The following is a 25918-nucleotide window of genomic DNA, read 5'->3' on the forward strand; positions in this document are numbered from 1 at the left end:
CCCTTCTGTCCATCCGACATCTCCCTGCCATCCAGCTCAGCCTCTTCCACCTTCACCTGCCTCTCTATAGTCAAATATGTACTCTTTATAGAAAATTTGTAATTATAAAAGCCATCTTTCCCATTATGGAAAATCTGGACAGTATAAAATGAAGGTAATTAAATAAGTCCGTGCATATTTATAAATGACATCTGTATGCCGGGTTCTGGGCTAGGTGGGAAGAAGATATCTGGGTGAACCCCTCAAGGAGCTCACAGTCTGATGAGGAAACAGACCAGTAAAGTGTAACACCACTGAGTCGTCATCCCAGGGAAGGCCAGGGACTGTGGCAACCCACAGTGGCTTCTAATCCTGCCTGGGAGATCAAGGAAGGCTTCCTGAAAGAGATGTCAACTGAACTGAATCTCAGTTAAAAGCATTTTAGCCCTACTACCTATACGTAACTATTATCAATGTTTTTAATTATTTATAGTAATAGGTACCATTTATCAAGTGCATCTAGACACTCTGCCAGGTGCTCGAATATATAATTTTTCTAATGTTGTAACAAAGCTATGAGGTAGCTCTTATTTACCTCCCTTTTACAGGTGAGAAAACTGAAGGTAAAATAAAAGATGACTTTTGAAAATCAGGCTATTATAAGCAGCTATTGAGATACAAATCAGACCGTTCCTCTTATGATACTACATTTACCTTTTCTGGACCATATCTATACATAAGTGGGTTTTTTTTTTCTTAGCCTGGTTGATAGCCTACTGTATAAACCATGGGTCTCAAACTGGCAGCCACATTTTATTTTGCCAATTCAGAGTTTTTTTTAAATGTGAGTGTAATGCCATAGAGGTTGTAATATGGACTCTCCAGCCACAGGTATCTGTTTCCTATCATGTTATGTGCTTACGTGTCAGGCATTTATATTTCCTTCTTGGTCCTGAAGGTATTTGAGTTATGACCCTAGTTCCATGTTTAGAATCTGTGTTTTTTCACTTATTATTTCTTGATGGTTTTCCCATTTCAGAATTACCCATAAGCCTAATTTTTAATTTTATTCTGCCTTTTAAAATATGTCACTTATCTAAGAATCTCTGTCACTTTAAGTGGCCTAAATGATTTGTTTCTCATGGCTTATTTGCTTAGTTCTCTGAGCAGTCTCTCTGTGTGGAAGCCTCCTAGGCCCCCTGAGAAGATTGAGAGGTGGATGAAGCCCAGCTCCTGTCTCCTGAGCTGGGTATCAGGAGAGGAAGATCGGGAGAGGCAGGCGCTCTTAGCTCTGATACCCACAGGCTGACTTCTGCCTTAGGAGGGGTCCACACAGAGCTTATGGGGGTTTCAAGAAAGCATGGATCACCTCCAGACAGAATGAGCAGGGCAGGCTTCATAGAGAAGGTAACCTGTGATCTCACTTTGAAGGATTTCACAAGCTGAAGGGTTTAATACTTAAAGCTTAGACCATTTTCACATCTTAACTAAGAGACAACAGAGAGGTGGAAATATATCTCTGTGCACATGATGGCAGATAAAACAAAAATATGGGGAGCTATTCCATGATGAATATTCAGCTGAGGGGGACGTGCTGGTGGCAGCCCGCATCTCCACTCCCAGATCCTCACTCCACCGAGACTCTCGAGGAATTTATTGCTCATTTTAATCACACCCAGAGAATGAATTGGCAGGAATATTAGGCAGATAGGTCTATCATATATATTTTATTTGCATATCCCAGTGACAGAATCACAAGCACATTTCCTGTCTGTGTATTTTTTCATTTGCTGCAGGGGTAGCTGGGGATGCAGGGCTCCCCTGGGCCCCACATTCCGGGCTGCACGCCTGGGTGCTCCCATCAGATCTGGAGGAAGCCATCAGGAGAGAAGGGGTGAGGTGTGCAGGAACGTAGAGGGTTATGTTCTGCCTGGCCTAGGATGGAGAGACACCCCCTTCCCTGCCTCACCGAGCCTGCTCCCTGCTTCGTGCCTCATTTCAGGGGCTGGTGTGCTGCATGCCTGGCCCTGTGCTTGGCCCAGGCAACACCATCCGACCTTCATTAGAGGTTCTCCATGGGCCAGACTGAGCGCGCCATGCTTTATGGGGATACACCTTTGCGTTCTGTCTTTCTCTTTTAACTTTTAAAAACTTGTTTGTTTAAATATATTTGTATAAGGTACTCATAACTATACAGCTCACTGTTAATTTCACAAGCTGAATATACCTAATCAAGAAGTAGACTATTACAAGCATTCATTTGTATCATACTCCCTTCCAGTCACTATCTGTCCCTCAAGGGTAAGCATTGTCTTGATTTGTTTCACTTTAATTTTTACAAACTTCAAAACTAGTACAACAAATTCCCATAAACTTCCACCCATATTACCAGTTGTTAACATTTTATCATACTTGCTTTATTATATAGAGATGAATAATATAAAGACATATAATTTTTCTGAACTATTTGTTATATATACATGATCCCCTTTACCACCAAATACTTGTATGAATGCCCTAAAAAATAAAGGACATTTTCTATATAACCTCAATGCAATTCTCAGAATCAGAGCATTAATATTAACTAAACTACAGATGTTATTCACATTTCACCAATTGTCCCAATAGTTCGTTTTACAAGGAAAGAAAATTCTGGATCCAAAGTTGGATTCAGTTGTCATGTCTATTTAGTCTCCTTTAATCTGAAACAGTTCCTCAGTCTTTCTTGACATTCTAACAAGTACAGGCTGGTTATTTTGTAGACTGTCCTCAATTTGGGTTTGTCTAATGTTTTTTTATGATTCAATTCAGGCTGTGCATTTCTGGCAAGAACACCCTCTGGTGTTTATTTTCAGTAAATTAATTAGGCATCCCCATGCTAAAAGTAGGAATATGAAATTTGTGTTTTAAATCTCCTTTCCCTAAATAGGCTCTGAACTCCCTAAAGGCAAGAACGGGTCTTTTCTTATCTCCAGGGTGGAAGGTGCAGACACTTGAGTCAGACTGCAGGAGTTAGTGTTCTGCCTTTATTACTTGCTACCAGTGGGACCCTGCTTTAATTACTTCCTCTCTGGATGATGAGGGAGGAGATCCTCTGACCTCCTTAGGGCTGTGAGTGTTAGAACAGCTGGTCCCAAATCAGGCAAGATTCCTCAATCCATACTCAGACTAAGGAGTGGAAGTTTGAGGAGTAACAGGGTATTTACGCAGTCTCTGAGTCCCACCCTACAAGACGTGTTAATTACATAAGGGGAAGATGATGATGGAGAAACTTGGCATAGCCCACCTTAATCAGATGATCAAAATTAACATCCTCAGTCACAGGTACATCATCATCACGTACCTCCCGATGTGACACGCTGAGGAGCATACAACCCATTTTCTCACCTCAGCCCCTCTTTGCCCCTCTTAACCGTCTTGCCGTTCTTCTCTCTGGGGCAACCCAGCTATTTGCAGAGGAGCAACATGATCCAATTAACAAGTTAAAAATATTGATCTGGCAGCAAAAGGAGGCTCAGGTGGAGGAAAGAATGGACCCTGGGATGCTGACATAGCAGTCACCAAGTCTTCATGGGACTGATGCCAGCACTGTACCCAGCTTTCCTCAATACAGATGTGGACTCTGAGCTAGTTCAGGAGACTTTCAGGTCCCTTAGGTGCCCCTCTCATCCCCCATTCTCCCCTCCTGTCTGCTCTACATTTCCCAGCCTCCTTTGTTGGACCCCCTGTGCTCCTCTTGTCATCACTCTCTCTTCTCAGGACTTCCATCGTCCCCTGCCCCCCGAGTCTCATCTTCTGCCCACTTTGTTGACCTTCCCACCCAGGCCTCTCTGCCTCCCCCAGCTTCAGGACATGGTAGAAGCCCTGACTATGATGTGGGTTGGGGTGGATCCAGGGAGTCAGGAGGATGGGGCATATCTGAGTCTGTGAGAAGCCAGGGGGCTCTGTGCCCTGACCTCCCTCTAAAGGCAAGCTGCATCTTGGCCTCTTTTCTTCCCTCTGCCACACTTTTCCTGTTTTTCTCCCAGGGTCTCCTTTTGCCAACCACCCCTGCCCTAGCTTCCCTCTCAGTGAACATATCGCCAGGTTTATTATCAGATTTGTTCCCTGAGTAATGCCCAGCAGCAGGGGTGCTGCCATACCCTTCTCCCTGTAACTCTCACCCACAGAGCTGCTCTGCCCAGCCACCCACCTCCTAACGAGAGCCCAGCTAGGCTTTGCCTCGGCCTCCCAGCCCTTTCCTGTAAATGCACTCAGAGCCAGGAGGGGTGCCATATTAAATCAAGAATGATGAAAACCAGTGGCTGCGATTATCCAGCCGAGATGCAGCATAGGGAGCTGGTTGCTGCTGGCTCCAGGTGAGGGCTTCTGAAACTAATTGCATGTGGCTTTTATTAAGAAGATGGTCACTCTCCCACTCCTGCTGTCCTGGTGGCCTCCTTCTAGGGCGTCTCCACCCAGTGTCCTCTGCTTCTGCAGGCTGGGTCACCTACCCTGTCCCCTCTTCCACTGGAATCCTGTCGAAGCAGAGCCTTGACCTCATTGCCCATAGCCTTCCTCTTCATTTCCTCAGAAGCCAGGAACAACCGTAGCCCACATTCATGGACCCTTACCAAGGGCCTTCTCTTTCCTCCCAAAGAAAATACATACAGACCTAGTAGTTTCCTTCCCAAGGTTCTTCCACTGGTTAGCTCTCCACAAGCCTGAACTCGTAGCTCACACTATTAAAAAGTCATTCATTCATTCAGCATTTTTTTTTTAAATTTTGGCTGCCTGAGTCTTCATTGCTGCGTGTGAGCTTTCTCTAGTTGCAGCAAGTGGGAGCCACTCTTCATTGCTTGTGTGGGCTTCTCATTGTGGTGGCTTCTCTTGTTGTGAAGCATGGGCTTCAGTTGTTGTGGTGCACAGGCTTCCCTTGGCATGTGGAATCTTCCCAGACCAGGGATCAAACCCTTGTACCCTGCATTGGCAGGCAGATTCTTAACCACTGGACCACCAGGGAAGTCCTCAACATATTTTTTTAATATAAGCTCTGTGCTAAGCATTTGGGAAAGAGCATGAAGTAGAAACCTCATATGTAGTTTAATGTCATTGTCCTGTACATTTTTATGAAAAAGTCTGGTCCAGTTTCAGAAGTTTCTCTGAAGAGCTGTATACGACTCCAAGCGTAAAGGGGGTTGTACTCGAATCAGGGTGTGCTCAAATTTAGGCCATAGGTTGACTCTTTCCCAGTACTATTTAGAGAGCCCCTGAGAGACCTGGCGCTCACCCCCATAGAAGTCCAGAACCCTTTCCCATTGTTCAAGAAAATAACAGTACTAAGACAACCTAAAATGATGATGCTGAAGAAGAGTTACAAAAGGTAGAAATGTTGCCCTGGAGAAGACTCAGGGAGGCCATGATGGTGGTACCCAAACCAACAGAGTGGTGGGGAAACTCCTGTTAAGCTTTGCCTGCAGCAAAGGAAAAAAAGGTGTGTTTTGTGAGGCCCCACAAACCAGTGGATGGAAAGTACCTAGAGGAGGAGTTCTCTACCATGTAAGAGAAATTGACAGGCACAGCTGAGACACCCCAGGCAGTGGAGGTGTCCTGAGAACTCAGTTAGTGTTGAGATTGTCCACAGACTCAGGGTTCCTGGGGAGAAGCCTCAGGAGCCACCCTGGGTCCATGGGGGCATCCTAATGAACTTGACTCCTGGCTTCTGCTTAAGCCAGAGCACTTCTTCCCCTTATCTGTGGGGCTCCATGCAGATTAAATTAGTGGGCTCGATAAAGGACAGAAATGGTCTGGACCTAACAGAAGCAGAGATATTAAGAAGAGGTGGCAAGAATACACGGAAGAACTGTACAAGAAAGATCTTCACGACCCAGAATCATGATGATGTGATCACTAATCTAGAGCCAGACATCTTGGAATGTGAAGTCAAGTGGGCCTTAGAAAGCATCACTACGAACAAAGCTAGTGGAGGTGATGGAATTCCAGTTGAGCTGTTTCAAATCCTGAAAGATGATGCTGTGAAAGTGCTGCACTCAATATGCCAGCAAGTTTGGAAAACTCAGCAGTGGCCACAGGACTGGAAAGGGTCAGTTTTCATTCCAATCCCAAAGAAAGGCAATGCCAAAGAATGCTCAAACTACTGCACAATTGCACTCATCTCACATGCTAGTAAAGTAATGCTCAAAATTCTCCAAGCCAGACTTCAGCAATACGTGAACCGTGAACTCCCTGATGTTCAAGCTGATTTTAGAAAAGGCAGAAGAACCAGAGATCAAATTGCCAACATCCGCTGGATCATGGAAAAAGCAAGAGAGTTCCAGAAAAACATCTATTTCTGCTTTATTGACTATGCCAAAGCCTTTGACTGTGTGGATCACAATAAACTGTGGAAAATTCTGAAAGAGATGGGAATACCAGACCACCTGACCTGCCTCTTGAGAAACCTGTATGCAGGTCAGGAAGCAACAGTTAGAACTGGACATGGAACAACAGACTGGTTCCAAATCGGGAAAGGAGTACATCAAGGCTGTATATGGTCACCCTGCTTATTTAACTTCTATGCAGAGTACATCATGAAAAATGCTGGGCTGGAAGAAACACAAGCTGGAATCAAGATTGCCGGGAGAAATATCAATAACCTCAGATATGCAGATGACACCACCATTATGGCAGAAAGTGAAGAGGAACTGAAAAGCCTCTTGATGAAAGTGAAAGAGGAGAGTGAAAAAGATGGCTTAAAGCTCAACATTCAGAAAACGAAGACCATGGCATCTGGTGCCATCACTTCATGGCAAATAGATGGGGAAACAGTAGAAACAGTGTCAGACTTTATCTTTTTGGGCTCCAAAATTACTGCAGATGGTGACTGCAGCCATGAAATTAAAAGACTCTTACTCCTTGGAAGAAAAGTTATGACCAACCTAGATAGTATATTCAAAAGCAGAGACATTACTTTGCCGACTAAGGTCCGTCTAGTCAAGGCTATGGTTTTTCCTGTGGTCATGTATGGATGTGAGAGTTGGACTGTGAAGAAGGCTGAGCACCAAAGAATTGATGCATTTGAACTGTGGTGTTGGAGAAAACTCTTGAGAGTCCCTTGGACTGCAAGGAGATCCAATCAGTCCATTCTGAAGGAGATCAACCCTGGGATTTCTTTGGAAGGAATGATGCTAAAGCTGAAGCTCCAGTACTTTGGCCACCTCATGCGAAGAGTTGACTCATTGGAAAAGACTCTGATGCTGAGAGGGATTGGGGGCAGGAGGAGAAGGGGACGACTGAGGATGAGACGGCTGGATGGCATCACGGATTTGATGGACGTGAGTCTGGGTGAACTCCAGGAGATGGTGATGGACAGGGAGGCCTGGCCTGCTGCAATTCATGGGGTCGCAAAGAGTCGGACACGACTGAGCGACTGAACTGAACTGAACTGAACTGAGCACCAAAACAAAAACAAAGGCGCTGGGTTAGAAAATTAGTTATCCAAATGCAGTAAAGAAGAAGTTAGCAGTTTATTGAAGGCCTGCACGGGCCAAATACTATGTTGGCCACTGAGTCTCTCACACAGCTACTTCTGCGTGTACATTCACTGTGTGCCAGAGACCTGCCCAGTGCTTCATGTGCATCATCTCACTTAATTCTCACCAGCATCCCACAAGGGTCCTGTGAGATAGGTATGAGTACCATGGCCTTGCTAGAGATGAGGAACTGAAATTCAGGGAGTTGAATGAACTCCCCAAGGTGAGCTTACTATTAAGTAGATTTGTTGTTGTTATTGTTTATCACTAAGTCGTGTCCAGTCTTTTTTGACCCCATGGACTGTAGCCCTCCAGGCTCCTCTGTCCATGGGATTTCCCAGGCAAGAATACTGGAGAGGGTTGCCATTCCCTTCTGCAGAGGATCTTCCGGACCCAGGGATCAAACCCATGTCTCCTGCATTGACAGGTGGATTCTTTACCACTGAGCCAGCTGGGAAGCCCAAGTAGATTAGGTGAGGTTTAAATTCAGGTCTTTCTGGGGCAAAGCTGGCTTATTTCTGCCACACAGTGTGCCTCACTGTGAGCCAGAAAGGTGTCAAACTTCATGTGGGGACTGCTGTAAGAATTCAGTGAGACACTACACAGAAAGTTCTGAGTACCATGCCCGGCACACAGCAGCCGTCTCACAGACAGCAGTCACTTCATTCACTTGGCAACACAAATTGAATCCTTCTGTGAGCCAGGCCCTGTGCTAGGTGCTGGAGTTACAGGGATGAATAGAGCATGGTCTTTGTCACTACTTCCTCATGTGTGGAGTAAAGAGACAGAAACAGGCAGTTAAATGGAGGTGCCAGGGCAACAGGCTCTTTAGACAATTTGGTATTTAAGATCACTTAGAGGTGGGTGGGAATAGAGAAGACTTATGTGCTGAGGGAGCAGTGTGAACAAAAGGCCCAGAGTGGGAATACCCATCCCTGAGGGGAAGTGACCTACCAAACAGACCTCACAAACTCTCAGAGGCCAGGTTCCTTCTGCATCCTGCCTGACTGCAGGCGGGCTAGGCCACTGGCCAGTGCTATACAGGCCTGTATGTATGCATCTCTCCATCAGAGCCTTTCAGCCCAGTGGACCCAAGTGCTGAGAGGGGCTGGGTGGACAGGAAGGAGGAGGAGGCAGATATATGGCTGGAGTCGGCAGAGCCAGGTGATGTATGTAGTGCCTGAGGGAGCTGCACAGTGACGTGCTGAATTCCAACCGGCAAGCGTTGCTCCGCTGGGATCGGCGCCGAATTATTGCTCCATATGAAACCCCAGGACTGATGGGAGCTTTCAGTTACAGACTGATAGCAACAGCCAAAATTGGATTGTTTGCTATTTATTTTTTTTAACTTCTGTCAAGGTCACTACCATAACAGGAAAACACTGCCCAAGTAGCAGGTATTTTTCATCCACTCTGCCCACAAGAGCAATCTGCAGCCACCACTTTTGTGACAAGGCCTTACCTTGGCAGCTCGCTTTCTAGAACGCTGTCAGTGTTACAGGAGCCCTAGGGAAGAGAAGTCCCCGGAAGACCCAGGTCTTTCTGTCTCACTTTAAGACCTGCTTCCTGCCCCCAGCGCCTGGCCTCCATTGATGCTTTATCATCAGACCCATGCACTCACCCCCCAACCCAGTCTCCAGATAGTGCCACAGCTCCCAACTAGCCCAATACTCCAGCTCCTTCAAGCCTCTCATCTCCCAGAAATGTTTTATGCTTTATGTATCCTTCCCTTCTCCGTACTCCTACACTACCCAATCTAGCTGTTAATTCCTCTTTGTATCTGTCATCAACTTCATTTTTGTAAACATTGACCAGCTGCCTCCACAGTGCCAGGACCCATGCCAGAAATAGCAGTGAGTAAAATGGGGCTCATAATTGATTCGTAAGACACAATCACAAATATGCAGCAAACTCATTTTCAAGTAACTTTTTTCAGTGATAAGTACAGGGCTAGATGTAGGCACACATGCTTTAGAACCACAAGGGAAACGGCTGATCCTGCCTGAAAAGTATTCATGTACAGACCATGCAAGCCTTGCCTCCCCTGCCTGACTTAGAGCTCTTTGAAAGCAAGACCTGGCTCTTCTCCCCTCCCTTTCAGTGGGACAAAGCTCAAGCCTCCTGCTTCTGTCTTTTCTGAAATGCACCAAGCCAGAGGCCAGATACCTACCTGCCAGGCACTCAGCATCATCTAAACCTTCCAGGGGCCAGGGGCCAGTCTTACTCTTTGCTCCTTCCCCACCTTTCCATCATGGCATGCACAGTGCCACGAATATAGCAATTGCTGAACAGTTGTGTTTAATTGAAAAAATGCAGTATCATTGACTTGGAGGGTGTTCATAGCTCTGGTTTGAAAACCAAAATGGTTTTCAAGAGGGTAAGCAGAAAAGGAAAGGAACCTGTATATTTGTAAGCACTTAGTACTTACCAGCGATAGTGCTAGACACATTCTGTATACAGCATCATATTTAATCCCCAATTTACAGAGGAGAAAACTGAACATAGTAACTTGCTCCAGGTAATCACATCTTATAAGTGAGAGAGCTGGGATTCAAACCAAGTCTTCTGTCAGACTCCAGACTCAAGAGTTAATCTATTGAGTTGGCAAAAAAGTTCATAAGATCTTGTGTAAACACTGTAAGAATCGTTTGGCCAACCCAATACTAGCAGTACTTATTTTACTAGCAGGGCGAGCCAGGACCCCTGAGCAGTGGCCACCAAGGTAGGGAAATGAGGTGAGGACTCAGACCAGGGACTGGGAAAAGAATGAGCCAGAGCTGTCTGTCAGAACCCCCAGAGACCCAGACCCTCTACTTTTTCCCCCTGGGTTGGGGGCATAGAATGAAACTAGGGTCCTCCTGGGTCCGGCGCTCCTGAGCCGCCTTCCATCTCTTGTCTCTCTCCACAGTACCAAGAGAAGCAGCGGAAGCGGGAGGCTGAGGAGCGGCGCCGCTTTCCGCTGGAGCAGCGGCTGAAGGAGCACATCATTGGCCAGGAGAGCGCCATCGCCACAGTGGGCGCAGGTGAGTACACGTGCACCGAAGAGGGCGTAGAAGTTTGTGGTCTGCTGCAGTGAGCTGTGGTCCTGCCGCCTCCAAGGTGAGGAGAAGGGGCTGTTATTATTACAGCATAGCATTTGTGGAGTGCTTCCTGTGTACCAGGCAGTGTTCTAAGCTCTTTGCGTACGCCGTGTCATTTTAATCCTTACAACAATCCAGTGAGATTGGTCCCACTGAATCCTGATGTTACAGATGAGGAAGTTGAGGCAGAACACTTGAGTAATTTGCTCAAGGCTTCTTTCTGTCTGACCTTCATATGATCTACTGACCCCCCACACACACACTTTTCAGGTGGAGAAACTGAGACCCAGAGAGGAACAAGAGTTTTCCCATCACTAGTATTGTCATAACTGAGCCAGAACTAGAGCTTTGGTCTCCTGTCTCCCAGCGGGGACTGCGCCATCCTTCAATATAATTTGTCGGAGGCTGGCTCAATTTTATGGAAAACATCCTGTGCAAGTCTTCAGTGCCTTCTCCATCTCAGAAGCGCTTATGCCACCTTGGGATCTAGACTGTCTGCTGATATCACCCCTCATCTCCTGATCTTCCTGCCCATGCACTGCCCAGTGGAAAGAGAGAAAACTGGGGTTGTGCTCAGGATGGTGGCCTCACCATTGTTCTCCTGAGGTGCATGGCTCCCTCAGGGTAACCTCAAGACAGATGAGGCAAGGGCAAGGGAACCCTATTTCTGACTTAGACAAGGGAGTATCCCCCGAGGCAGTGGTTCTCAAAGTGGTCTCTGGACCAGCAGCATCAGCATTCTCTGGGAACTTGTTAGAATGTAGATCTGACCCCAGACCTGTGGGATCAGGAGCTCTGGTGATGGACCAGAAGTCTATATTCTGAGAGGCCCTTCAGGTGAGCTATTGCTCAGCTCAGGTTTAAAAGCCTCTTCCTTGCGACGTCTTGGTCAGGTGCATCCAGTGCTGCCTCTAGTCCCATCAGATGCAGCCCAGCAGCTGCCACACCCAGCACCAAGTTCTGCTCACTTGTACAAGGAGACATGAAGCTGAAATCGTGGCGTCCCAGAGGAGTCAGTGAACAATAAAGGCAGTCATCCCTGTGACACACTGGGCCCAGCCCATCTCCATCATCCTTACACACCAGTGGGACTCATGTTCAGGTCATGACCTGGCCATCAGCAGTTAAAGGAGCCCTCAGACCAGATCTGCCTCAGCAGCTGGGGGGCAGAGGCTACCTGCAGGCAAACCCAGGAGCCAGGGGAGGCTTCTATGAAGACACAAGTCCCCACTACTCAGGCCCAAACCTCATCAGGCTGCCCTCTTGGGTCTGAATACAGACGGCCACCCTCAGCTTGAGGTGGCAACCCCCCACTTCTTTGCCAAGGCCATGTCTGGGGTAAAAGGAGAGGAGACCTTGGGAGCTCTTGGGTTGAAGAGAGGAGGAGGAGCCCATTGGAGAGAGAGTGACCGAGCCGAGGCCTGAGAAGCAGGTTCTGCTAGAGTCTCATGTCTACTTGGGCCAGAGCTATAGCTGCCATCATAGTATTTACCCTCCACTTCTTACACAGCCATTTCCTCACATGTTGCCCACTCCTCTGATCTGTTTCTCACCAGCTTCTCAAGCCCATAAGTTGTGAGACTCCCAGAAGTAGGGGAGGGAGGAGGACATTAAAGTGGAAAGAATTCAGTCAGCCAGGGCTCAAATGGCAGGTGGGCCACTTAGCAGCTATGCAGCTCAGGCTGGTCAGTCAGTTTCTTTGAGCATCAGTTTCCTCACCTTTGCACCAGGGATCCAGACTCAGGACTACAGGACTGTAAAGCATATGCTATCTCCAGTATGTACTGGACAGTTCTCAATAAAACCCAGTCCCCTCCTCTAGATGTTTACTGTCCAGCGTTGGGCACTGTGGTCAGGCCCACAGTGTTTCTGTCAATCTGAGACTGATCCCTAGTCCCAGCCCCAGAATGGCCTCTTCCCCTGGTCCTTCTCCTTGTCTCTCCCTGCTGCCAGCCCAGAGCAGGAGTAGATGGTTCCACTCCCCACCTCCTAGGGGCTGTCAGAATGTCTGCCAAGTGCCTTGTCCTACCCATAGCTCCGTCTGTCACCCACACTCTGCCTCAGATCTGGAACACTCTGCTTCTTGTCCTGTGGTGTGAAGGGTGACCCTGCTATGCCTCCAGTGCTTCTGGAAAAGACACAGAGGGTGTGGGGGCCTGGGCTGTGGGGTTAGTACATTCCCTTCCATTTGTAAGGTGGTAACTTTTCGCCCACCTTGCTAGAAGCCCTGCAGCCAGGGATCACACTCCTAACAGTCAGAGTGTGTTCAGCTTCCAGCTCCCATGAAGCGTGAGGCACTCTCTGGGTCGGAGTCTGTGGCAGGGCCTCAGGACTGAAGCAGGTGCAGGAGAGTGGGGCGGGTCTAGAGGGCAGGCCAGGGTGCTCCCTGGGTGCTCTCAGCTAGTGTCAGATGTGTGCTGGCTGGGTGGAGCCTGGCACCCCAGAGGTACCATGAGGCTGGGCAGCCAAAGAAGTGCCGCAGAATGAATTGATTTGATAAATGGCCATTTATTACCCTCACGAATTGGCTGAAACCAATTTCGGTCACATCAACCCCTGGTAAGTGCTGGGATATTGATTTGTGCAAAGTAATACAGTGAATTTATCAGTGTGATCCCCAGCTGCAGGGCTTCTAGCAAGGCTGGCGCATAGTTACCACCTTACAAATGGAGGAGATGAAGCACCGACCCCACAGCCCAGGCCCCCATGGCCTCCCTGGTCTACTCAGGTCACTGGAGCCAAAGCAGGGCCAACGTGCAGACCACAAGCCAGAGCACTGACATCGAGCGTGAGGTTCTCCTTCCAGAATCCCGAGCTGTTCTTGATCATGGAGAAGGGAAGGATGCCTGTTCTAGTGGGAGCTCAGAGCCTCTGTGCCCACCATCCTCAGAAAGGCAGCCAGCTGTCTGTGCAGATCTAGACCCTGCTCTGCTCCTCCACCCCCTCACCTCCCATTTTCCTGTCTCAGTAAAGGCCCTACCATTCCCTGGTCTCCTGAGTAGAAGCTTAGATATTTCCTTGGCCCTTCCTTCCCCTTACAGCCCTTCAAGTTCTATCATTCTACCTCTTAAATAGATCTCGCACCTAGCCTCTCCTCTCCATTCCTAATACCACTGAGGACCTCCACCTCAGGACCTCAGTGTCTCCTGTCCGAACCTAGTGGTGGTCTCCTCGTTGGTCTCTCTGCCTCCTTTTCTACCCCTATAATCACTTCTCCCTAGCTAGAGTCAGCTTTGTACACTGTGAAAACAAAACAAAAGAACCCTGTGTAAAATTCTAGAGTGACTGCCCTGGCCTGGCATTAGGGCCCACTCCTGCTGCCCTCCCCCACTTCCCCAGCTACCCCCCCGCCCCCGCCCACTGCGCACAATGGCTGCCCTGCGCATTGGATCAACGCCCTGCTGCGTTGATCTCCTGCCTATATTTGTTGATGCTGCCCTCTCTGCTTGAAACTCCCTTTCTTCTGGCCCCTTCCCCACCCTAGCCCTGCCCGTCTCCCACCCTCGGGCTGGTTTTTATATTTCAGGAGCAATAGACTGTAGACACCTGAGGGCAGAGACCCTGACTGAATCATTTTTGTTTTCCCAGTTCCTGGCACAGCCCTCCAATCAAGGTAGATGCTTAGTGCAGTTTGTCACATTAATTACTTCGGTTATGGCCCCTTGTCCATCTCTGTGATGGGCTCTGAGGAAAGAAGAGAAGCTGTTATGCCTGCTTCCTAGTTGTTCACAAGCATACTAAGAATGTGAGTTTAGCAAAATTGTTGTTTACAGTACCCATACTAGTCAGCCTTTGACCCTTTGAGGTGACATCCCATTCCCCAGACCTGCTCCAAGAAGCCTCTTCAGGGTAGCCTCCGCCTGTGGAGGCTTCCCAGTGGCTTCCTCTGACCAGAGGCCTATGCCCAAAGCCCATTGCATCTGGTCCCCATTGACTCTGAAGCCTGTGAACTCCCCAAGGAAGCTCTACCATGTTGACCGCTCTTCTAAGCCTGGCTCTGACCTGAATTCAACTTTAATATCACCCATATACACACAGTAGGTGCACCATCCTATCTCATACTCCACCTCCCTCTTTGACTAATCCAGAAGTGTAGTCTTCCTGAGTGCTGCAGCTAGCTTTCTGGACCCTCCTTGGAGTCCTGTTTGTAATCTGAGAAATACACCCAGATCATCCCTGAGTTGTAGAGAGGTAGTGATTAATTTAGAAGGCTTCTTAAGTTCCACCTCCCCACTTCAGAAGTCCCTCCTGTGCCCCTGCTCTTCTCATTGTCTGGACTGCTCTGCCCTTCTGCCCGCCTTCCAGGACCTGACCCATGCCTTATCCAGGAAGCTTTCCTTAACTCTCCACCTGGTGCGGGGCCTTCCTGTGCACTTTTTGTTGGACTTACCACGTAGCATCAGTTTGTATGTCTTTCTCCCTGCAAAAGTCAGAAACTAACTCTCTTTCAGGTCTGTTTTCCCGGAGTTGGCATGCGGGTATGTAAAAGGTTGTTGAACTCAAGTAAACTCAGATGAACAAAGTCTAAACACATCTTGAGGTTCTGCCTCTCCTGAGCACAGATTCTGATCTCAAACCTCTTTCTGGAAGGGTGTCAGTCTTCCCTCCAGTGGTCCCTAACCCATAGGGTCCCTAACCTTAGCCTAACCATAGCCTGTGAGGTGCCCACACACCGTGGGTGGGCTCAACAAAAGCTATTTGCAATTTTAGTACGTTGACGCCTCAGTAGCAATAGTTTGCCTTCAGAAAGCATACTCCTGACAGACTAAAAAGAGAGCTTTTCTCTCATCATCCACCAAACCCAGAGCACCAGAAGCAGGCACTTGTTGAGCTGTGCCCCTTGAACCTGTAAGCTTAGACAGAAGATACTAATAGACATTTAGGTGACTGAACTGTGGAATTCCTCTGAAGGATAGGTTCCCCTAGGAGGTGGCACAAGCATGGGGCAAACTGTTCCAGGTTAGGTTAAAAAAAAAAAATTCTGCTGCATCAGTAGAACTTATCAGGAGAGATGAGTCAGCCTACCCAGACTCCCCCAAAACCTTGAGCTAGATGGAGGCAAAGGCCTGGCATGGGAGGAGGAGGCAGTTCTTTTGTCCCACTTGGGTTTTGCACACACCAGAGCTTTCCTCCTGGAAGGTCCCATCATATCCAGGCTGCCTAGCCATCTCCCCCTTGTGCTTCGGCTCCAAGTCATAGTCAGAAACAAATAGCGTTTCCCACACTTTTCATAGTACTCCATACCACTTGGCACTCACAGTTTTCATAGCAGCGTTCACCCAAGAGGTGCAGACCTGTTTTTGGTTTCTTTGTAGGTGCCCCAGCACTCAACACAGAACTTTTTTGCTGAACAAATGGATAAGGCTCCCTGGAGGGAAGTTAAGAAGAGAATGGAAGCCTTCTTTACCCAAGGGTAATAATAACCACTTGGAGCCGTAAGAGACTCCTGGATCCAGGCATCACTCTTCTCTGTAAAATGGGAGCTGAAAAATCTGTTCTTTCCCCCCTTGTGATTCCAGGAAGACCAACAATTAATTCATTTGGTCAGCACACATTATACCAGTGTTTTGCAAAAGTCCCTCAGGAAATGGGCCTAGGACATACACCCATGAAATACACAATCAACTTGGGACTTACCCTCCCCTTGATATGAGGATGCAGACAGATGAAACCTTCCCATTGTCCCTCTCTGAACCTCAGCCTCCTCCTCTGTAACATGGAGAGAGAATGCTTTCTTCCCTGAAGTATTGTAAGGATGAAAGGGCTATCTGTAAAATAGCATGGCTAACGGCTTGTGCCCCCACTGCTGCTATGACTAGTGTTATTTTTATTCTTATTCTTTTTTTTTTTTTTTTTTGCAACTTACAAATCACTTTCATAACCATTAACTCATTTTAATCTTCATGAGGGGCCGACTGAGCAGGCATGGCTAGTCCCATTTTAGAGATGAAGAAACCAAGCTTCTAAAGGAGTAAGTGTTGTGCTCAAAGTCAGCTAATAAGCGACAGAGCCAGGACCCCAAACTAGATCCTGTAGCTCCTGCCCTCCCCACCGCACCGCCCCATCGATGAACATGGGGGTTATTAGGGCAGATGGAGTAAGCCAGAAGAGTTGTTGCATGTGAGATGTAGGATGAATGGTAGTGGGCCACATGGCCAGAAGAACCCAGCAAGGGGACCCTGTCACTGGTCCAGCATATGGAGAGGCTGCCAAGCCTGTTGAAGCCCCAGAGATGGGACGGCCCAGATGGGCTGAGCTTCCTGCTCCGGGGACCTTGAGACCATCTCAAGCCCAGAGAGCACTGGTCAAGAGATGGTCAGGGGCAGGGGCTCCTGAGACCACGTGTGGAGTGACTGAGGCAGCCAGACTGAAAGACTACAGAGGAGCAACTTTCCAGGTGAGGTGAGGGAATGAGGGGTGCCGTGTGAGAAACAGCCAGCTCCTCCCTCTAAACTCCTGAGCCACCAGTTCAGGTTCAAGAGCTGGCCAACACCAGGGGTAAAGCCCAGGTCCGTTTATTTACCTATGTAACCTTGAGCAGGTCCCCTCACTTCTTTATGTGTATGATCTCATCTGTAAAATGGGAATCAAGTTACGTGCCCTGCCTGCCTTGTGGGTCTGTAACCAGCCTCAAGTGAAGTTACGTCTATAGAAGTTCTTTATAGGCTCTGAAGCGCTAGCAGAGGAAGTTGCTGCTCATTTGCTTGTCCACAGTGACAGCACGAATATCTGTGGCCACATCCCAAGTAGACCCAGCCAGGTTTCTGTCCCAGCCTCTGCCCCAGCCTGACAGGACCCTAAGATTCCCAGTCTTAGCTCTCAGCCACCCTACCAACCACACACCCATGGGCCTGCCTTCTTCAGTCTGTCCTAGCTACTTTCATTTTTCATCCTGTCGGACACCATCTGCTTGGCCGTTTTTCTCCTCAGATATTATTAGAAATATCCAGAGTTGTAATTGTTTAATGGTTGGCATTTTGCCTGTTTCACGGGGGGCCCAGATCGAGCCCACCCCAGACTCATGCCCTGAGTCCAGCAGAATTGACCAGGGACAGCTGTGCAGTGGAGTCTGCTTGGCATTATAAAGAGCTCTCTCCCAGGTGCGTTATTAGAAAAGAAGGGGGGAAAGATGGCCCCAGGCATAATCCAATTCCATGTTCTCCATGGTGTTTTTGAACTGCTTAGCCCAGAGGCATGCAGCTCTTGGTGGGCTGGGAAGCTTCGTGAAAGAGAAGTCAAGATCAGAACCCCAGGCTCATGGCACCTGGGGAACCCCTCTCCCTAGGCTCCCCATTTGAGTGATTCCTGGGTACTTTGGCCTCCCCAGATACCCGCCATGAAGCCTGAATCCAGTTTATGCTCAGCTTCTTTCAAACCTAGATTCTCAACTTAGCCAACTTTTGGAAAAGTGACTCCTTTCAGATAACCCCTCCACTCGCACCTTTACCTCAGCACACATCCTACACGTATATTCACAGAAGTCCAGCCTTTGTCATTTTATAGGTCTCTACCTCCCCCAAGCACCCTCACCCACAGGGTGTTGCTTCTGTCAGGACACTGGGGCCTCCCCTCTCGCCAGGCTGGGGCTTCTTTGTCTTCATGCCTAGCCTTCGGGTACCAGGAGGCCTGTGGGTTCCCCTCATGGCCGGTCTTCCAGAGGACCAAGCCAGTCAGTTCAGAGATGATCTGAGCCTAACCCAAGGGAGAGGAGAGACTGAGTGGTTTCTCAGACTCCTCTCAGAAATCTCAGGGAGAGAATCCAGGCATGCAGAGTGGCTTGTCCGGTATCCACGGACAATTTCTATTTCTTCTGAGGCCAGAACTAGAAAGTATCTTAGGAAGAAGCGTTAGAGATTGAGGTGAGAAAGCCCACAGTGTGGACCTGTACTCCTAAGACAGGCATTCGAGACCTCTGTGATCTGATCCCGCCCACAGCTACTCGTGTTCATTCCTGTCCCCACCACCACCTCTGTCATACTGCTACCTCTTCCCCTCCAGATCCTGCCTAGTCTCATCTGTCATCAGTTCCACTTCTTCTGAAGGCCTTCCCTGACCTCTCCAGCCATTTCTATGAAACCCAGCCACACAGATTATACCACACAGTGTATAGTGTGTAGGATCTTTGCACCTCAAAACTGAAGACGCTTCCCTAAGACTGTCAACTCCTTCTCCATTGACTTGGTTTCCAGACCTTGTCCTCCAACATATATCCCTTTGCTCATCTCGCCTCAGCTCTCTGAGGAGCAGACCATATATGTTGTTCCGTCTGCAGACCAACCTTGACATTGCACAGCGCTCTCACCCCTTCCTGCTTCCGACTGTGTTTCCGTTTATGCAACCCAAATTAATCCCACTTTTTGTAACCATATGTGACCAAAATAGAAGACAGGTTTAGCAATGCAACTCTACCATCTCCACCAGTCAGCTGGTAACCTACTAGTTATGTGACTTGGGCAGATATCTTTATCTCTTGTTTCAGTTTCCTGTTCAATCTGATGGAATTGAAAATAATATTTCCCACTCAGGGTTATCTGTATGGGTCTTGAGTAATAAAATGTTGGCGATTTTTCCATTGGGCCTAGGAGATAATATTTATTTAATCATTTATTAAATAAATGATTCTTCAGATAGTTCTGCCTCATTCTGCTCCTTACTCTTATACTTGGGTGATGCTTCTGAGCCTGGTTCTCCCGCTTTGTGTGGCATGCAGAGCCCTTGATTATATATTTCCTCATGGAGAGGAAAGGTCAGCGCTTACTGTAACGGAGCTGAGCCCCAAGAAACTTGGTACATGTCTGTTCCCCTCGTGCACGTCTGTCCAGTGGAGGCCATGGTTTGTGGAAGTGCTAGCAAGTGGCTCACCCCTCCTTGCCCTGAGCTCCACAGTACCCTTGACTGGCTTCCAGAAAGTATATTTGGCTGTATTTCCTAACAGCAGACCTTACTTCCCCCAAATGGGAAAGAGTTCAGAGCTCACACCCCAAGTCCACAAGGCCCTGCCGTGGGCTTCTGCCTCTCTCATTTGCATAGGGGGAGGCTCAGCCGCCAACCAGTTGTGAGTAGGTGGGTTACCAGCCGAGAGCTAAAGTTCCTCTCCAATTCTCCTTCACCAGTCCCCCACCCCCTTCACCTCCATTCACCATCCACCAGCCTTTCAGTTTCCCTGGCAACGCTGAGTGCTCATCCTGGAAAACTTTATCCGAAATCTGCTCTGGGCAGCTTTCCAAATCCATGCTAACCTGATTAGGTGTCTCTAGGGGCCTTGCCAGCTAATCAGATTAGGCAGCACTAATGGCAGTGAGGACTTTGAGTGGGCGCAGAGCAGTAAAACATATTGTATACTTAGTGATAATTATCCTGCCTTTTGTGTCATTGATTTATCTGCCTGCCTCCCTGTCCTCCCGTCTTGTGTGTTTGGCCGTAGCGATCCGGAGGAAGGAGAATGGCTGGTACGACGAAGAACACCCCCTGGTCTTCCTCTTCTTAGGATCATCTGGAATAGGTAACAGGGAGTAGATCAGCCTGTGGGGAGGAGAGCTGGGGTAGCCCCACCTGCTATGGGCCAGAGTCAAACGACCCTCCTCTAGTTCAGCTCCAGCTCCCAAAACAACTGCCTTCGACTTACAGAGCCAGCAGAGGATCACCTGCCACGTTGGGACAGCTGGGATTGTGCCTCTCCCTCTGGAAGCTGTGGTGCAGGGCCTGAGTCGCCAGGAGGGCCAGGCCCTTGGGGGCCTATTAGTCCTGGTCCAGCCACTCTGCAGCCCCAGACGCTGCCCTGTAGGAGTAATTGAACCACCTCCACTGCCCAGGGCACCAGCCTTATCTAGTGTATCCTGGGCCAGAACCCTCTAGGAAGCTACAGAAAGCCACTGATGGTCAGCACAGTGCTAAGTGCATAGCAGAACTGGTTGCAGTAAAATTGGTTGGGGATTTTTATAGCCAGTTGGGCTGGATTCTCTGAAGTGTTCTTACCCTCTCACTCTCTATCCTCACAGTCCCACCATCGCTGCCCTCCCATTATCTTTATGGGGAATTACCTGCATCTGTAGCTTCCTCTTCCCCCCTCAGCATCTTCATGGATGCTGCCTCTGATGTAGGGTCCCAAAGGGTTACCGTCACTTCACACTGCACCATAGAACTTGACCCATACTAGACATGCAGTGACTTCCAAAGCCTTGACCATCATACCAAATGGCCTTTCAGAGCCAACACTCTGGTATCATCATCCTTTCTTTATGTTACAAAGTAAAGCTGTAAAGCCATGGAGGGGTGGTTTCTATCCTCTCCCAGCCTCCGTTTGGCCTTGTGGCTCCAGGGCCTAGCTTAGATGGCAAGACCATGGATGTCCAGAGAGAGACAGTACAGTGAGCCAGGAAGTCAAGGAAAAGCAAGGTTTGTGTTGGGATTCAAAGAACAAGATGGCTCTGGATTGTATGAGTCAACCTTCTACTTTTAGATGCTACTGTAGAGGAAAAGTTTCAGTCCCCATCCACAGAAAAAGCAAGATACAATGCAGACTCTGATTCTGGTCCAGATTTACCATCAGTTTTCCCTTGGTGACTTTGAGAGTCGCCCTTTCTGAGCCTCAGTGTTCCCTTCCATAACATGTATTATTTCCAGCATCCATGCCTTTCTAATATTCTTTCATTCCAGGAGATAGTCATCTCCTAACCCAATACTTCTCTTTTCCTTCTACTAGGAAAAACAGAACTGGCCAAGCAGACAGCCAAATATATGCACAAAGATGCCAAAAAGGTAAGGACTGGAACCTAGGCGCAATTGGCAGGCCATGGAGAGCCCACCACTCCCTCCCACAAGTGCCCATCCCGTTGTTCAGACTCTGGCTTTCCAAGACCTGCTAAGTTTGACTTTCTAAGGCTGACAAGAAATTGTTTCACACAGAGAAAAATGTCAGAGCAGTCCTTACAGACTGCAGAAACATTTCAACTTAAAACCAGACATTTCTCTTCCTCCTAGCTTCCCAGTCTGGAGGCATCACAGGTTGCCCACAACCGTGGGTGCCCTTGTCTAATTTCTGTGGAAAGCCTCCCTAGCTGAGGCGATAAGGAACTGCCCAGAGCTCTGCCAGCAACAGAGTCCTGGCCAACTCCTGTCATGCTGTGGTCCGGCTCCCCCTCCACCACCTCTCTGAGCGCCTGGCAGCCACAGGAAACAAGGTAGCTGAGGCCGTGTCCTCCTGAGCTGCGTCCATGGCCCCTTCTGCTGACTCTGCCAGTTGCTATGAGCTGCCTCAACCAAAGCCACCGCAGACCCACTCGACAGGCAGGCAGGCAAGAAACAGCGCACGGCATGCTGATATGCTCCAACTGAAACAGCGTTTTTAGGACAATTCATCAGGTTGGCAGCGATTGAAACAATTAGCACTCTGGGAAGGGCCATAAACTAGTGAGACTATTAGGGAAGATGTAGTTACGGGCAGGAACCACCTGATTAGGGATGAAGAATTCTGAGTGGTTTAATTTTAATACTGTCAGAAAGGTTAATATTTAATTACGAATTATAATCTCCTTATCCAAGCTGTCTTAATATGTCTTCATAAACAGTGGAAGTAGAAGGAAAGTATCTGCTGACTTGCTGGTGTAGAAAGGAGGAAGGGCTTGATAAAAGACGGACGGTGCAAGTCTTTTTTCAGTTGGAGCATCTAAACGAGAGGCAGATTTCAACTTGTGAAGGGTGTCCTGAAAGCTGACAATGGCATCCTTCAGTGCATGCCTCACCTAGGAGACGGAAGTATCGCCATCTCCCCTCAGAGATAGTGGCCTGGGTGATCCAGGCTCTGGAGTCAGCCATTCCTTGGTGCAGGTTCTACTGGACCTAGGCAGGTTGCTTTACCCCTCCAAGTTTCAGCTGTTGCCTCAAAGTGAAGCTAATCAGTCCTGTGTCTAAGATTATTGTGAGCATCAAGTGAAATACTGTGAATCACAGCGAGCTCAGGCTCTAACACCCATCAAGTACCTGATCCCTTGTCTCATATTTATCCATCACTCCGTCCTTTCAAAGCACTCCCATCTATTGTCTTATTTGATCTTACAAGGAAAATAGCTTAAATGCCAAATTAGAACCACTTTTCAGATGAGAAAACTGAGACCCTGCAACGTTAAGGGCCCAAGATCACCTATTAGAGGAAGAAGTAAAACGAGAATCCAGTCTGTCAACTATTCTCTCAATACCATTGTTCTCTGCTGCAAGGAAAGACTAGATTGTAAACCTGTCCTTTTTGTCCTCGTGTCACATAGGGAGACGAGGGGCATGAGAATCCCAGTATCATCATCCACATATTTTATTTTTAAATCAGAGTTGGTACTTTTATAAAACTCCTACCTTCACCAGCCCTGTGGATCAGCTCATTACAACATCTGTGTTTGGCACAGACATTCTCTGGCCATGTAACAGGCATGTTTGAGACATGCCTTTATAATCTGAGGGTTCTGAACTGTAAGCTGTCTAACCAGGATACCTGATGTTGCCAGGATCCAAGGACTGATGTGTGGGGAGTGTCATCTACAGGGCCCAGTGTAAAGGAGGGCTCACTCAATGAACAAGCACTGGCCTGGGAGTCAGTGACTTAAATTCAAGCTCTGGCTTTCTCGTACCTTAGTTCCCTCATTTGAAAAGAGTCACTGATACCTCCAGACTTGGCTACCTCACAAAGACTTGTACTTTTTTCTTATTTTGGCAACAACACATAGCATATGGGATATTTGTTCCCTGACCAGGAATTGATCCCACACCCCCCTGCAGTGGATACACGAAGTCTTAACCATTGGTCTGCCAGAGAAATCCCTGTTTGCATCTTTTTATAATTTCTTTATCAGACCTCCTGTGAATTTTTTTTTCTATCATTAAACTCCACTGTTTTTCCCGAATTGAGCAGCTTTGTTAACTTCCATTATTAGAGTTAATAATCCTTGAGAAAAAAACCTTAATAGCATCCTGTGATTTCATCCTGAGGTATGGTGGTGGAGCTCTAAAGACCATAGTTATAGCATCAGTATAATGAAGGGATCAAGAGCAGGGATCTGAGTTCAGCTTTAAACTACTCTGTGGAGTTGGCCGAGATCTGTGTTTACATCAGTTTCCTCATCTGTAAGATGGGTTCAATAATGGTACCTATCTCACTGGATTATCATGAAGGTTAAGTGAGATAATGATGTAAAATGCTGTACACTATTCTTGGCACATTAGTAAACAATCAATACATGTTGGATACTGTTGTTATTACTTGCTTCCCTGGTAGCTCAGATGATAAAGTGTCTGACTGCAATGCAGGAGGCCCGGGTTCGATCCCTGGGTCGGGAAGATCCCCTGGAAAAGAAAATGGCAACCCACTCCAGTATTCTTGCCTGGAAAATCCCATGGACTTAGGAGACTGGTGGGCTACAGTCCATGGGGTCGCAAAGAGTCGGACACGACTGAGTGACTTCACTTTCACTTTCACTATTGTTACTATTGTTGCCTCACTTCTAGATAACCCTAAACTAAGATCATGTAAAACCAAAATTATTCCAGCTAAGAAAATCAAGCCCTGAGATTTGTTCAGAGTTATTTAGCAAATCAGTAGAAGGACTTAGTAACTTGACATAAGAGTAAGTAAGCACTGAAGTCTATACTCCCTGTTATCGTAGGACATTGACTGACACTGGTTCAGGCACAAAACTCAGAACCCTTAAGATGAAGATGCCAAAAGCCCAGCTGATTGAGGGAGTGGGAAATATGAGGCAATAGAGTATAGAGGGTAAGAGCGCAGACTGGAGCCAGATTGTCGGTTTGAGACCCTGGGCAAATTACTTTAATCCATGACTCAGTCTTCTCATCTGTAAGGGGGGATGGTAATAGTACTTATCTCTTAGACTTATACACATTCTAAGCCCTTTCTTTATAGCTTGCTTAGAACATTGCCAAGCACATAGTAAGCACTCAGTGAGTGTCAGCTGTTATCAGATGTCCATCTCGTGGCTTCCAGCCCATTTCCTCCTGCACTCCCAGCTTCCCCATGTCTGTCTTCCTACCCTTCCTGAAGCCTGTGTCTCTCTTGGCCGAGCTGCCTGGGGCCCTGTGAAGATGCTTACTGGCTAATGCTTCATGCTTGATAGCAGTGATCACCCCTCGTGGCCTTAAGAACTTCTCTGGGGTCTTTCCCACCTCTTGGGTTAGGCCCTGTCCTCAGGCCTCTGGTGAAACAAGGAGAGGACATAGGGTGAAGAAACAGCAGCTCTAAAAGGGGAGGCAGCCTGGTCAAGGCCACAGACAGTGGAGAACTGGGGTTGGAAGCCGAGTCCAGGGCTCTTTCTGCCACCCTATACCCCAGGTACAGAGTGACAGGACAGAGAAAACTAGAATACTTCACAGACTTAATTTCTGACCAGCAGCTGAACTACAATATGGCCTGCATTTCAGGTATAGGCATTACTACCTCCCTCTCAGGTCTTGGCACCCCCTGTTCCTCAGCTCTCAAGAGAAGTGTAGTCAGTGGGTGCCAGTAGGAGAGGAACCTGAGGAGTCTCTGGGGAACCCTTATCTCGGTGGAGAGACAGGGCACCTCTGAATGCCCTTATAACACCCGAAGTCCCTGAGTTCTTCATGAAAAGGAGAGGGCGTTCTGCTATGTTAACTCGCAAATCCCACTCTAGACAGTGTTCTATCCCTGGGGCTAATTATAGTAGGGCCTCACCCAGGAGGCCACCTCCTTGGAAAGCACTGCAGGCCCAACCATGGAGAGAGAAGGGCTGCAAGCAGTGTTGTGGAGAGCTCTTTAATGACGCGAAAACGTGTAGGTAAGATTTATTAGTTTAAAAGAAAAGTAAACTAGGGTGTAGAGAAAAGGGAACCCTCCTTCGTTGTTGGTGGGAATGTAAATTGGAGCAGCCACTCTGGAAAACAGTATGGAGATTCTTTTTAAAAAAAAAAAAAAGCTAGAGTTATATAATCCAGCAGTCCTATTCCTGGGCATATATCTGAAGATGATGAAAGTTAGAATTCAAAAAGATACATGTACCCCAGTGTTCATAGTAGCAGTATTTACAATAGCCAGGACATGGCAGCAACCTAAATGTCCATCGATGGAGGAATGGATGGGGAGGGGGGGTGGACTATTATTAAGCCATCAAAAAGAATGAAATGATGCCATTTGCAGCAACATGGATGGACATAGAAATTATCAAACTATATAAAGTAAGTCAGAGAAAGACAAAAATCATGTGATATCATTTATACAGCCTAAAAAGTGATACAAATGACCTTATTTACACAATAGAAATAGACTCACAGGCAGAAAACGAACTTGTAGTTACCAAAGGGGAAATGGGGAGTGGATAAATTAACAGT

The 25918-nt window shown here is 47.8% G+C and overlaps 1 protein-coding gene across 3 annotated transcripts in view; it reads left to right on the plus strand.

Moving 5' to 3' along the window:
- The window catches only part of CLPB (ClpB homolog, mitochondrial AAA ATPase chaperonin), a 143060-nt gene that overhangs the window by 104993 nt on the left and 12149 nt on the right, over nucleotides 1–25918 (plus strand). For all 3 annotated transcript variants that reach the window (XM_013969731.2, XM_013969732.2, XM_018059407.1), the window contains 3 exons: nucleotides 10399–10513; nucleotides 19995–20072; nucleotides 21273–21328. In XM_013969731.2, coding sequence (XP_013825185.2) covers nucleotides 10399–10513; nucleotides 19995–20072; nucleotides 21273–21328 — 249 coding nt within the window. The remainder of the gene's footprint in view (nucleotides 1–10398; nucleotides 10514–19994; nucleotides 20073–21272; nucleotides 21329–25918) is intronic.

The sequence above is a fragment of the Capra hircus genome, chromosome 15, assembly GCF_001704415.2.
Source record: "Capra hircus breed San Clemente chromosome 15, ASM170441v1, whole genome shotgun sequence".
Classification (NCBI taxonomy): domain Eukaryota; kingdom Metazoa; phylum Chordata; class Mammalia; order Artiodactyla; family Bovidae; genus Capra; species Capra hircus.